The following is a 12,725-nucleotide window of genomic DNA, read 5'->3' as shown; positions in this document are numbered from 1 at the left end:
AGGAGTTGATTCTTAAACCATGGGTGAAGAGGTCCATCACTGAAGAACACCTGAAGAAAACTGGAGCTTAGCGGAGTGGGCTGGGTTGTATAGATACACTAGGGGGGCAGAGGGTTCTCACTTGAAGGTAGTGGCATAGAACCACTGGTCTAAGAATCCATTTAAGGTTGTCATACTGTACCTTTTCTAGCTAATGTCACAGCAGTAGGTGATGGATATATATGGAGTATAAAATTTTAATAAAAAAAACACCACACTAAAAGTTACACACACACATTTATATATATATATATATATATATATATATATATATATATAATTATAGTGTGTCTAACTTTTAGTGTGGTGTGTGTTTTGATTTTATTTTTTATTTTTTTTGCAAGAGTGCACTTGTAATACCGCTGCGCAAATATGGTGTGACAAACTATTGAAACACCCGCCATTTTTTTTTTTTCTAGGGTGTTCCAAGTACATTTCTAGCAAAAAAAAAATGTGTTTAACCTGTAAACGCCAAATCTCGGAAAGGGGCTCGGGGCCTAAGTGGTTAAAGCATCACCTTTGGAGATTTTTAAGTACCGTCTTTTAACCATTCCTCGAGCGTGCACAATTTTAAAGTGTGACAGGTTTGGTAGCTATTTACGCGGCATAACATCTTTCACATTTTACAAACAAATTTGCGGTATATATTTGAAGAAAAACTCTGCACAAATACCATGTGACATAAAAAAAAATTGCAACCATCGCAATTTTATTTCTTGGGGTCTCTGCTGATACTATTTTTTATGTTTGGGCTTATAAGTAATTTTCTAGCAAAAAATACTGATTTAACCACTTGCCACCCAGGCCCATTCTGACATTTCTCTCCTATTTTATTTTTTTTGCTAGAAAATTACATAGAACCAGCAAAAATTTGGGGCCAGTTCACACCAGGTGCAGTTCCATTTTTCTGCACCAATACAGTCAGTTTCTGCACCGGAACTGACTTCACTCGTGTGAACTAGAGCCATTGGAATACATGGAAAACAAGGAATGGCGCCAAACTTCGGTACTTAAAAATCTACATGGGCGACGATTCATTTTTATTTATTTTCTTACTGGTTACATGTTTTGGAGGTCTTGAAGTGTTGCTCTCGCGTTAATGTTTGCGACGATACCACACGTGTTGTTTGAACACAGTTTTCAAATGTGGGCGGGACTTGTGTATGCATTCACTTCTGCGTGCGAGCACACAGACACAGGGGCGCTTTTTTTATTACATTGTTTTGTTTGACACTTTGGCACCTCCAGATGTTTTGAACTACATTTCCCATGATGCTCATGCACTCTGCAGTGTAGTGGAGCATCATGGAAAATGTCGTTCCAAAACATCTGGGGTGCCAAGGTTCCCCATCACTGGTGTAGGGAATTGCTGGCTGAAAGGCTATATCTGATGCCCGTAGCTGCAGGCATCATTCAGATATAAGCACACAAATTCAAGGATGTCATATGAAGGCCGGCGGGAAGTTGATTAAACTTGTCTACAAAACATGCCGGAAAAAGCCTGGTTTAAAAGTGGTTAAAACATCTGTTGGGTTTTTATTGCCATCTGTGTCTCCTTTAGGGGAGACCTTCCAATTGGGACACTAGTTCCAGTGACAGCTGGGGGATTCCCTCACTTTGTAAGGTTTTCCTCTCCCTTCTGACTGGTGTTCTAACTCTCCCTTACTTATAGTTCTAATAGACTTAATGGTGCGTAATAAGTGTGGTGACCAGACATGTGACACTAGATTATTTATTTTTTCTCCTCAAGGTGGTCGCACCTGTTCGGGAAACTTGTGCCCAGACGTTGGGAGTGGTCCTTAAACACATGAATGAAAGTGGAGTGCTGAATACAGTGAAAATCCTACTACGCTTATTAACGCAAGAGCAGTGGGAAGTGCGACATGGGGGACTGCTAGGAATCAAGTATTCTCTCGCTGTTCGCCAGGTATTCAGTTGGTGATCTTTTTTCCAAACTTTTTTATTTTTTTTGTCTGCTGACTAACAAATGTTCAAACTACATTCATTTTGGATGTTCAATGTTTTTACGGCTATTTTACAGGATCTGATTAAAACTTTATTACCCAAAGCACTACCGGCAATAATTGAAGGTCTACAAGACCTTGATGATGATGTGCGGGCAGTAGCAGCTGCGTCTTTAGTGCCTGTTGTAGACAGTTTAGTTAAACTACAATTTAAGCAGGTAAGTGGATTCTCACACTGCATGTAATATGTTGCTGAAATGTGTTTTTAACATGAAATCCCTTCCATTTTGGAGGTGCATTGACTGTCCTAATATTAAAAAAAAATTAAATAAAAAAAATATCAAAACAAAGGCCATCGATCCACAGTCTGCACCAAATGCCTTTTTAGAAAGCCAATAAATGCATAGTTTAAAGAGGAACTATGGTCAAAATTAAAAAAATAAATACCAGTATATGTTATGTAACTATACAGTCTGTTAAAACATCTCACTGGTTGTTTTGCAAAAAAACGGTAAGGATTTTAAGATATTTTCCCAGGTCCCCTGCAGCTGAATGCTTTCATATTCACTTGCTTTAATAAGGAAGCTTCTTCTGTTTCTAAATGCCTGTTGTCCACTTTTGTATGCTGCCTCTCTGAAGAGACTACAGCGTACCATCCTGACATCACTGGGGGAGGTGCTTCTCCAGTCCATGGAATGCTCTGGCATTTCATTTTTCCCAGAAGTCCTGATGAGGCCCTGCCCACTCCCACCCATGTCCTGCCTTTGCCCACCCACTGCTGTCTTTACAGGCTGCTCCCAGCTTGACTTTTCTTCTGTCAGCTTTCAAATTACCGACAAGAACAGGCAGAGAAAAGCACACAGATTAATAGTAAATTCTGTGTGCAAACTAAACTGCAGGTAAAAACTTATAATGAAGCTATTTAAAATAAAATGGAAATGTATATCTGTCTTAGATTTACAGTTAAACTTAGTACTGTTTGACATAGCACACACCCAGCTATTGATTGGCAGATGGGTGTGTTATGTAAAATAGACTGAGCATGATGGAAGGCATGAGGACTTGTGGGAATTGTGGTTCCCTGTGGGAGATGTAGATTCTAGCACAGTGGAAGGAAATGACATGCTAGCTCTGCTGAACTCCTTCCACCATCACTAGCATTATACAGCAGACGACTGGTGGAGGGGGTTAGAGACCCCAATTGCTTCTATATGGTAGGAAAATAATAATTTCAGTTATTTTATTACCATGTGTAACGTTCGGGTATTTATATGAGGATTTACTAAAATGCGGATGTTGCCTTTAGTTGTACTTTAAAGTAGGTGTGCTTTCATCACTCTGTTGCACATAGAAGTGGGGCGTATACGAGACTAGTCTCCCTGGTCGCCATGGTTGACACAATTGGTAGAGCCCCTTGGAGGAAGAGTTTGTACTTTTAATGAAGAGAAGTGAACATGGAACTTTAATTCCAGGAATTCAGCTCCTTTGTTAAAAGTGAGTTAAGTCCAAGGAGCTTCGTGACTTTTTCTGGGCTTATTTACATCTTAGTTTTTAGCTTTCCTGGAAGACTACTGCTGTATTTCCTAAAGCTTCAGGTCTAAGCATCTTCAACACTGGAGTTGGTGCAGCTGCTGTGCCTACCCCGCCTCTCCTCCTGCCCAATCACAGAAGCCTTTGTATTATGTGAACTCATTCACAAAATACAGATTCTTCCCTGAATGGGCAGTAGAGGGGTGGGGCAGGCATAGCTACTGTGTGTGCGCGCCTCTGTCCCCTCACCGCTCCAAGTGTCGTGTATACTCTGGCAGAGCCAGAAACCTGTCGGATATAAATGGAGAAGTTCAGGAGATGCCATGCACTTCATTGGGTTTAACTCATAGCGTGCCAGAACTTTTTTTACAAAGTGTGTGAATTCCTGGAATTCATCTCTTAAATAATTATCATCGTTTCTATAGGTTCCTTTTATTATTAGCACTTTATGGGATGCACTTCTGGAGTTAGATGACCTCACAGCTTCTACCAACAGTATCATGACCCTCCTCTCTTCCCTACTTGCTTATCCTCAGGTTCAGCAGTGCAGGTAAGTTGATAAACCTCCATTCTATAATAAGAGAATTTGGGCAACGGGTTCTCGCCTCCCCTCTTATGACCTATTCTTCAAAAGTTTTAAAAGGAATACTGATTTTATAAGAGTTGATTTATGTGTGTTTCCTATTGTCTTTGCAGTGTTCAGCAATCTCTTACAATATTGGTGCCACGAGTGTGGCCTTTCCTGCGTCATACGATCTCTTCTGTTCGGAGGGCAGCTCTAGAAACCTTATGCACTTTGTTATATACACAGGACCAGGTAAGTGAGTGAGATTTATAGTGGAGATTGGGTTTTGCACTGAAACTAATTGGAATAGGAATCGCTGGTAATTCCTATCTGTTTTACTTGATATTTTACCTGATTTAGAGTTGTCTAATCATGAGATAATCTACTCTAAGACCCCTTTAACACTGAGGAGTTTTTCAGGCGGTACAGCGCTAAAAATAGCGCTGCTATACCGCCTGAAAAACTCCTGCCCAGCAACCTCAATGTGAAAGCCAGAGGGCTTTCACACTGAGGCGATGCACTGGCAGGAGAGAAAAAAATCTCCTGTCAGCAGCATCTTTGGAGCAGTGGTCTGTATACCGCTCCTTCCCATTTAAAACCATGGGAAACCGCGGCAATACCACCCGCAATGCGCCTCTGCAGAGGCGGTATTAACCCTTTATCGGCCGCTAGCGGGGGTTAATACTGCACCGCTAGCGGCCGAATCCCGCGGCAAATCCAACGGTATAGTGCTGCTATTTTTAGCGGCGCTATACCGCCACCGTGGCTCCCGCTCCAGTGTGAAAGGGGCCTTAATATGAGCATTTTACCATTATCAAATGTGAAATGCCTCTCATTTGGTGGTTGGTTTTTTTTTTTTGGTCAGCTGATCCAAAAATTTAAAATCATATGGCCAGCTTTACATTGTAACTTGATTTTGTTTTAAATAACTTTTTCTCTTGGCAAAATTACCTAAGCGATTTAAAAAAAAATGGATTTTCTTAAAGTGGAGGTTCGCCCTTTTTAAAAAAATTCTGACATTACACGGAGTCGAGCCATCTTACCGTCAGAATGCCGGTGTTTGTTTGTTTTTTTTCTCAGCACATACCTCGTTATCAGGATTTTCACTTCACGGCAATCCCGCGGGAGTGGGCGTTTCCAAGCACTGCCTGTGATTGACAGACTTCCGAACGGCGCATACTGCGCGTCACTGGTTGCCGACAGAACCCGAACGTCGGTGTGCAGGCGCCGTGTAGAGCCGCACCGACGTTCAGGTTTTTCGGCAACCTGTGACGCGCAGTATGCGCCGTTCGGAAGCCTGTCAATCACAGGCAGTGCTTGGGAACGCCCACTCCCGCGGGATTGCCGTGAGGTGAAAATCCTGATAACGAGGTATGTGCTGAGAAAAAAAACAAACAAACACCGGCATTCTGACGGTAAGATGGCTCGACTCCGTGTAATGTCAGAATTTTTTTAAAAAGGGCGAACCTCCACTTTAAGAAAATCCATTTTTTTTTAAATCGCTTAGGTAATTTTGCCAAGAGAAAAAGTTATTTAAAACAAAATCAAGTTACAATGTAAAGCTGGCCATATGATTTTAAATTTTTGGATCAGCTGACCAAAAAAAAAAAACCAACCACCAAATGAGAGGCATTTCACATTTGATAATCCTGATAACGAGGTATGTGCTGAGGGGAAAAAAAAAAACACTGGCATTCTGTCGGTAGGATGGCTCGACTCTGTGCGATATCAGAATTTTTTTTTGAGGGTGAACCTCCACTTTAATGCTAAGTTGTGGGCCTGTCCTCGTCAAATTTAAGATCCCCTTTTAGGATTGGGCTTGTGTGAGACTCTTGGTATTCCCGCCCTCCTGCTGCTTCGGAAACCATTCCAGCGGCTCATGAGATGCTTGGACTGATTTCATGAGAGCCAGCCACCTGCAGGAAAGGAAAACGGTACTGGGGTTATATCTGATATCTTTAGCCATAATCCCAGTAAACAATTTGCAAACTGCAACATATATAAACATATTGTGGTCGACAAGTGATTAATGATATCAATGCAACAGTCAAAGCCATCAGTTGCATCCAAGTTACAGCCATCCAAAGTTGCACCTGAAATCACACGACTTTGGCGTTGCACAAGTATGAAGGGAGCCTAATACTATTTGTACTATCCTACACTTCTTCCTTTTAAGGTGTTTGTTTATTTTTAATTTTTGTTTTGTTTTATCTAGGATACGTAAAGTCAACATGGGTTAAAGCTGTTCACTTCTTGAAAGCGGGAGGGCTGGTCTGCTGGGTGTTGTAGTGCAGTGATTTGGTTCCCAAATACCCCCCTTCTCACCTCTCCACCCTAAACAAGAACACCCCTCCCCACCACAAAAAAAAGTTATAAAAAATGTAAATAAAAAAAAAATTGGAGATGGGTATCGGCGAGTGCTTGAGAAAAAGTATCGGTACTCGGTCTTAAACTGGTATCAATCAGTGCAACCCTAACGTACATAGTCTGAGTGCAAGTGCACTTTAAATAAACTTTATAAAAATTAGCTTTTTCTGTAATTGAGTAGGCCCTTGGGCAAGATCCAGCACCAAGTGTTTTTTTTTTTTTTTTTTTCATTGACACTTTAAAGAGGACAATTCAAGAGCAGACTGGTGTCTACCTGCCAGGGATTAGCATATATATATATATATATATTTGTAGCCTTGTTTGAGAGCTCAAACTATTTCTCACTAATGAAATGTAAATGAAAGTGTTGCATATGTACACCTGATGCCTGATATCAGTCTTCTTCCTCCTTGTGTTCCAGAACTGTTCAGGTTGGCTAACCCCCATCTTGCAAGACATGCTGCGGCATATATTTCAGCTCTGTATTCTGGAGAGCAACCAAGAAATTCTTGATCTTATCCATAAGGTAATGTTTTTTGATGCAGTTTGACTGCTACGATAGATGTTGAGCTGGCTTGTATTTACAATATATTTACAATATATGCCTTTTTTATTTTCAGTTGTGGCAAGAACTGATTACTAAAGCAAATGTGCAGTACGTAGTGGCCGCTGCCTGCCCATGGATGGGAGCATGGCTCTGTTTAATGATGCAGCCAGCTCATTTGCCTATTGAATTAAATATGCTGCTGGAGGTCAAGCCCAAGTCAAAGGTGAGGTGAAGCAATAGTAGTGTGGGTTCAGAGTTGTCCACTTTAGCATATCCATATACTATATATAACCTTTTGTCAAAAAAAAGCAGGTCATTACTTGAGTATAGAGTTGAACGGCTTTATTTTTAATTTGTATTATTTTTTTAATGAAAAGGCAGGTGGTAAATTGCGTCAAGGTCAGGGCCTGACAAAAGAAGTCACCCAGGAGTATATTGCTGGCTCAGACAGTGTCACTGATGACTCTGCCACTAGAGACTTTGTGGTTACTCGAGCTCGTATAGCTGCTGCAAGGTCAGTACATTTCTTTTGTAAGCAGATATAGCGTAGACCTGTTGCAATGCATGTTTAGAAAAAGGGGAAAAAAAATGTTTTCACTGATATCTGGCTGTCCCAATTTCAGACTGCTTGGATCGTTGTGCTGCTGTATCTGTGATCCTGTTGTAAATGCACCTTCTCAGGAGATCAAGCCTGCTGAATCCCTAGCCCAGCTACTACTCTTCCATCTTAATTCCAAGTCTGCCTTACAGAGGATAAGTGTGGCTCTTGTGGTCTGTGAATGGGCAGCCTTGCAGAAGGTAATATTATAAGGCCAGGTTTTTTTTTTTTTTTTTGGCAGATGTGATACTGGATGACCAGACAACAAACCCGTCTTCCTAAAACCTACCAAAATTAACCAATGCGGGAAACCGGTCACCAGTCAGTGCCTTGGTGTGCAGTCCAGCTGCCCTGGAGTTATGCAAGTGCCTCACTGGTGCCCACATTACGTTATGAGGTGCATGGGAAGAGGAATAACTAAGCATTAAGGCTGCTTTTACAATGAGGAGAAAAATGCTTCCCTTTAAATCTATAAATGTGTTCACGCTGGGACAGTACGCTTCCATTGTGTGTAAAAACCCTGCTTGCAGCATTTTGGGAGCTTGTTTGGGGAGTTGAACAAAAACATCAGAAAAAACTCTCCTCCCCAATGAAATAATTAACTGCATCAAAACACCCTTGCTAAGCGTTTTTGGTGCAGTTTTGAGTCGCATGTCCTTTACAATCTGCACCTCCATTAATGCATAGGCGTTTTTACTGGACGTTTTGACGCAAACCAGTGTGAAAGCGCCCTAATGTAGAATTCTCCTTTTCTTTTTCACGTTTTATTTATTCCCCTGGGGGATCAAGTGCATATAGCACCTGGTCGAGTTCTGAATGATGGCCTAATTGTGGAAAAACATTTCTGATGCCCAATTTATGAGCATTCTGTGAGAGGGAGGTATAGCCAGCATTGAGCCCCCATCCCATCCCATCCCATTCCTAATCTGACTGGCTCCCCCCCTTCCTATTGTGAATGAACAATTTTGTGCTACTGGCTGATAATAAAGTCTCTTGAAAGGAAAGTCGGCACCATTGTACAGATACTCTTTAACCACTTCAATACAGGGCACTTTCGTCCCCTTCCTTCCCAGACCAATTTTCGGCGCTCTCGTACTTTCAATGACAATTGCGCGGTCATGCAACGCTGTACCCAAATTAAATTGTTATCATTGTGTTTACACACAAATACAGCTTTCTTTTGGTGCTATTTATTCACGACTCTGTTTTTTTTTCTTTTCGGTTTATAAGCGAAAAAAGAGCAGAAATTTGGGGGGGGAATATTTTCTATTTTAAAAGAAATTGTGGGCACGATTCTTCAAACCCCCCCCCTTCTGAGGGACGTTCCTGAACAGTGTGGATCTGTGCAGTCAGAATTTTCCACACTGCACCACAAGACAGGTGACCTAATTATGCAGCTCAGTTTCTTATGCCACCTCTTTGCTTTCAATCCTTATATTGGACAATGACTTGACATCATCACCTTTTGTCCTGAGAGCAAGTAGAAGGTAAACCAGGAAGTGGCTGTTTACTGACTAGTAGATGAGTGTTTAAAATTACAAATCCTTTTGGAAGGTAAAACCAACAGCATCTATGTACATGCCTGTTTTGTTTTGTTTCTGGGGTATAGTATGAAGTTTGTCAAATTGAATTTTTATTCTGTACTGTTGTAATACAGCCTTTGTTTCTGTCTGTGTATAGGAATGCAGAACGGTATCCCTTGCAGTCCAGCCACGTCTGGTTGCAGTTCTTTCAGAGCATCTGTATTATGATGAAATAGCAATCCCTTTTACCAGGATGCAGAATGAGTGTAAACAGTTAATCTCCTCCCTGGCTGAAGCTCAAATTGACATCCAGAGCAGAGTAAACTGCAGCGTATTCACCATCGACCAAGCTAATGATCTGGTGAGTGTGTCCTGTGCACTTCAGGGAAAAACGTCAAGCGGCTGAACCAAAAATAGCATAGTCATTTGCCTGTACTGAAAGTGCTGTATTTGGGGATTGTACTTGGCTGCTGGTTTATGACTTTAACCACGTCACCACTTGGAAGTAACAAAGCATTACAGACGAGGGAATATTCTAGAAGACATCACATCTAGGAATATGTCCAGTCATGTTACTTTGACAACAGAAGGCAATGTATCCTCCCATGAATGAGGTTACCATGTGTCTGGGTTTCAGTCCACACATTATTCCAACCTAATCTCATCAGTATTTCCCCTATACCAGCCACCCCCTCCGCACATTCAGCCGCTCATCTCCCCCAGCTGTCTCCCTCCATCGCCCCTTTTAGTTTACACTCTACCCGCTTGCACTGTTTCCCTTCTGACTTGGTTTCTCCCTAGCCTCATCTGCTCCTCATCCATCTATGCTTTGGTCCTATCTTTACTGCGTCCCCTCTTTACCCTCACCCCCCCCCCCCCTTTCTGTCATGTCACAGGTCTTTTACTAATCCTATGGTGTATGCTACAAAAAATGGCTGTGCGCTGCTAAAGTGTTCAGGTTTGGCTTGAAGAATTGGTGGCAACCCTATCCATGAAGGTTGCATCTTCTTTCCAACATCTCCATTTGTACTAGATTGTATGCCGGTGTGGTCATTGTTTTGTAGTTCTGGTGGTATATTGCTGCCTTTCATATTTTTTTCAGAACTGTTTTAAAGCATATGGGCTTGGTTAAATGCAGTTTTTTGCAATCCAAATAACTGGCTATTATACGTTTTCAAGCCATGCCTAGAAAATAGAAGAAATTGGTCTGCTTTATAATTTTTTTTTTTCCCAAGTCTGCCATTTTCTGGGGTCTCGTTCATTTAATGGAAGCTTGGCAACATGGAAAAACTCTTTACAGTTCTTCTGTTGAGCCTTGTCCATAAATGACGTATCCATTGTTATTAAACAATGAAGGCAGGAGAGGGAAATTGGCATGGGACTGCAAAGAGGAAGGCAAGTGGGGGGTGCCTAATCAAAAGGGAAGATATGGCAAGTCATGGCAACTATATACAGTTTCTATTTATACATGGAGCAATTTTTTTTTTTTTTTTGTGATGAAACCTCTGCATATCATGTATACCCAGTAAGGCTACAGCTGGGGTTAGTGGCAGGGGTGTCTGCTGGTGAGTGTTAAGGTTATCGAAGACCTCTAGCTAAACCACTCATCTGGACAGGCAAGTGCAAAGTAGATTTAGTCTTGGACATCATGCAGGGCGTACTGCTGACTTTTACACAGACCGTTTCCTCTTTAACCCACTTGTTAACCCTTTCACTTGTTCTTAGGTCACTACAGTGTTCAGTGACGCAACAGCAGTTCTGAGAGGGGACCCGAAGGCTTTCCAGATCTTGGATGCAAAAAGACAGCAAGTTCAAATGACTGTGGTGGAAACAAACCAGGAATGGCAGGTGCTACAGCTGAGAGTACACATGTTTGCAGCTTGTGCCATCATCAACCTCATGCAGCTGCCCGAGAAGCTCAATCCTATAATTAAACCATTAATGGAATCTGTGAAAAAGGAAGAAAACACAGCGGTGCAAAACTTTGCAGCCTTGTGTATTGCTAAACTCTTACAACAATGCATCTCAAGGACTCCTTGTCCAAACCCCAAAATATTGAAAAATCTTTGCAGCTCTGTGTGTGTGGATTTCAATATCACCCCTTCTGTTAGTTGTCCGGCCCCAGTCATAAACCACACTGACAACTCAAAAGGTACACCTATAGAATCTGCTAACATTTAAATTATTTTACTAACCAGAATACTTTTTTTATTTTTTTGTTTTAGTTCCAGCTTCTGAGTAACTTGTTTGTTTTTCGTACTCCAGATTTTATTGGTCTGTATTTCTGTATCACAAGCAGTCTTTCAAATGCAGGTTATTGGAACTCTTCATAGGTCTTTCTGAGCAATGCATTAACAGCAAAGCAAAAGGGTAATGAGATTCCTGCCTGCAAGAGCTTCCAATCCTCTAGCAGACCTATAACCAACCTAAATCTTATCTCTAGGCATAATTAAAACACATCGTATCGTCACTTTGTTTAGGAGGGAAGAGAAGCTCATGTCAGAACAAGAAGCATGCTGGTAGATTTAGAAAGTGCAGTGTGATGGATCAGCTCCTACCATCTCATTTATATTCATGTAAAACATGGCATATACTTAAACCCTGATTTGGGTCACCCTCATTGAAGACTGGGTGCTAAAGGCCAGCAGGGGGCCATCCTATGCCACACAGACTGCACAAATCCAAAGGAAGAAATCGGCTGCACTACAATTTTTTTTTAATGTTGGTAACTTGATTAACTTGGACAAGGAGAGGAGGAGGTGGTTTAAGGGACTTGATTCATTTTCATAAAGTTGCCAGCTTTAAATTTTTCTTTGGTGTGCAGTTGTTTTTTTCCTTTTTATACATTTGTTTTTCCTATGTGTTGGGACACGGACAAATATCTGAAGTGTTTGTAACCAGACAGCAAAAGATTCCTGCTTTTATGTTTTTAGCCAGATAAGCTTCCATGTCCTGCTTTGATTTTAGTTTCACTTCATTAATGGGACCTGGCTTAATTCAGCTCCACCAATTTATACGTAGTTTCCAATGAGGGTGTCCTTACTGGCTACTAGGCGGTTTCATTGGACAGTAATATGGTAGTTTGTATATGGTAGTTTTCCATAGAAAGAGGCATCAGTAATATAGTTCTGAAATGGCCCAAAGATTCACTTTTCTAATGTCATTCACGTATTAAAATAGCTTTAAAGGAATATTTAAAAGTATACTGTATTTACAAATTAGTGTCTTGGTCAAGCCTAGAAAAAACTGCATGTAGTTTACAGAATGTGCAACATGCTTGAAAGCCCAATATGAAAGTCGTCTTGTACCAGAGTTCTTCATGAGTTATCTTTTAGACTGTGTAAAGACCTTTTAAAGCATCCTTTGTTTTACCTGGAGTCTAGTTTTGCTTATTACAGCAGTATTTATTGCTTCTTTAGCGCTTGTCTCCTGCAAAGCCTCATCCGTATGTTGCGTTTCACTGCTTTGTACCAGAGAGCCTGGATGGACTGCCATGAGTGCATCCGTAAATTCTTACAACTTTACTATTTTGTGGTATGCGTTATATACAGTACCACATGTTGCACAACTTGCATGAAATTTCAGAGTTGCC

At 41.2% G+C, this 12,725-nt stretch overlaps 1 protein-coding gene across 2 annotated transcripts in view; it reads left to right on the top strand.

The window, feature by feature from the left end:
* The window catches only part of BTAF1 (B-TFIID TATA-box binding protein associated factor 1), a 98,953-nt gene that overhangs the window by 50,798 nt on the left and 35,430 nt on the right, over positions 1 to 12,725 (top strand). For both annotated transcript variants that reach the window (XM_040361808.1, XM_040361807.1), the window contains exons 11-20: positions 1,790 to 1,966; positions 2,081 to 2,221; positions 3,959 to 4,083; positions 4,230 to 4,350; positions 6,887 to 6,991; positions 7,086 to 7,235; positions 7,390 to 7,526; positions 7,636 to 7,810; positions 9,291 to 9,494; positions 10,859 to 11,285. In XM_040361808.1, the coding sequence (XP_040217742.1) occupies positions 1,790 to 1,966; positions 2,081 to 2,221; positions 3,959 to 4,083; positions 4,230 to 4,350; positions 6,887 to 6,991; positions 7,086 to 7,235; positions 7,390 to 7,526; positions 7,636 to 7,810; positions 9,291 to 9,494; positions 10,859 to 11,285 (1,762 nt within the window). The remainder of the gene's footprint in view (positions 1 to 1,789; positions 1,967 to 2,080; positions 2,222 to 3,958; positions 4,084 to 4,229; positions 4,351 to 6,886; positions 6,992 to 7,085; positions 7,236 to 7,389; positions 7,527 to 7,635; positions 7,811 to 9,290; positions 9,495 to 10,858; positions 11,286 to 12,725) is intronic.

The sequence above is a fragment of the Rana temporaria genome, chromosome 8, assembly GCF_905171775.1.
Source record: "Rana temporaria chromosome 8, aRanTem1.1, whole genome shotgun sequence".
NCBI lineage: Eukaryota > Metazoa > Chordata > Amphibia > Anura > Ranidae > Rana > Rana temporaria.
Note: the sequence above shows the minus strand (reverse complement) of the source record. Positions and strands in the feature narration are given on the sequence as shown.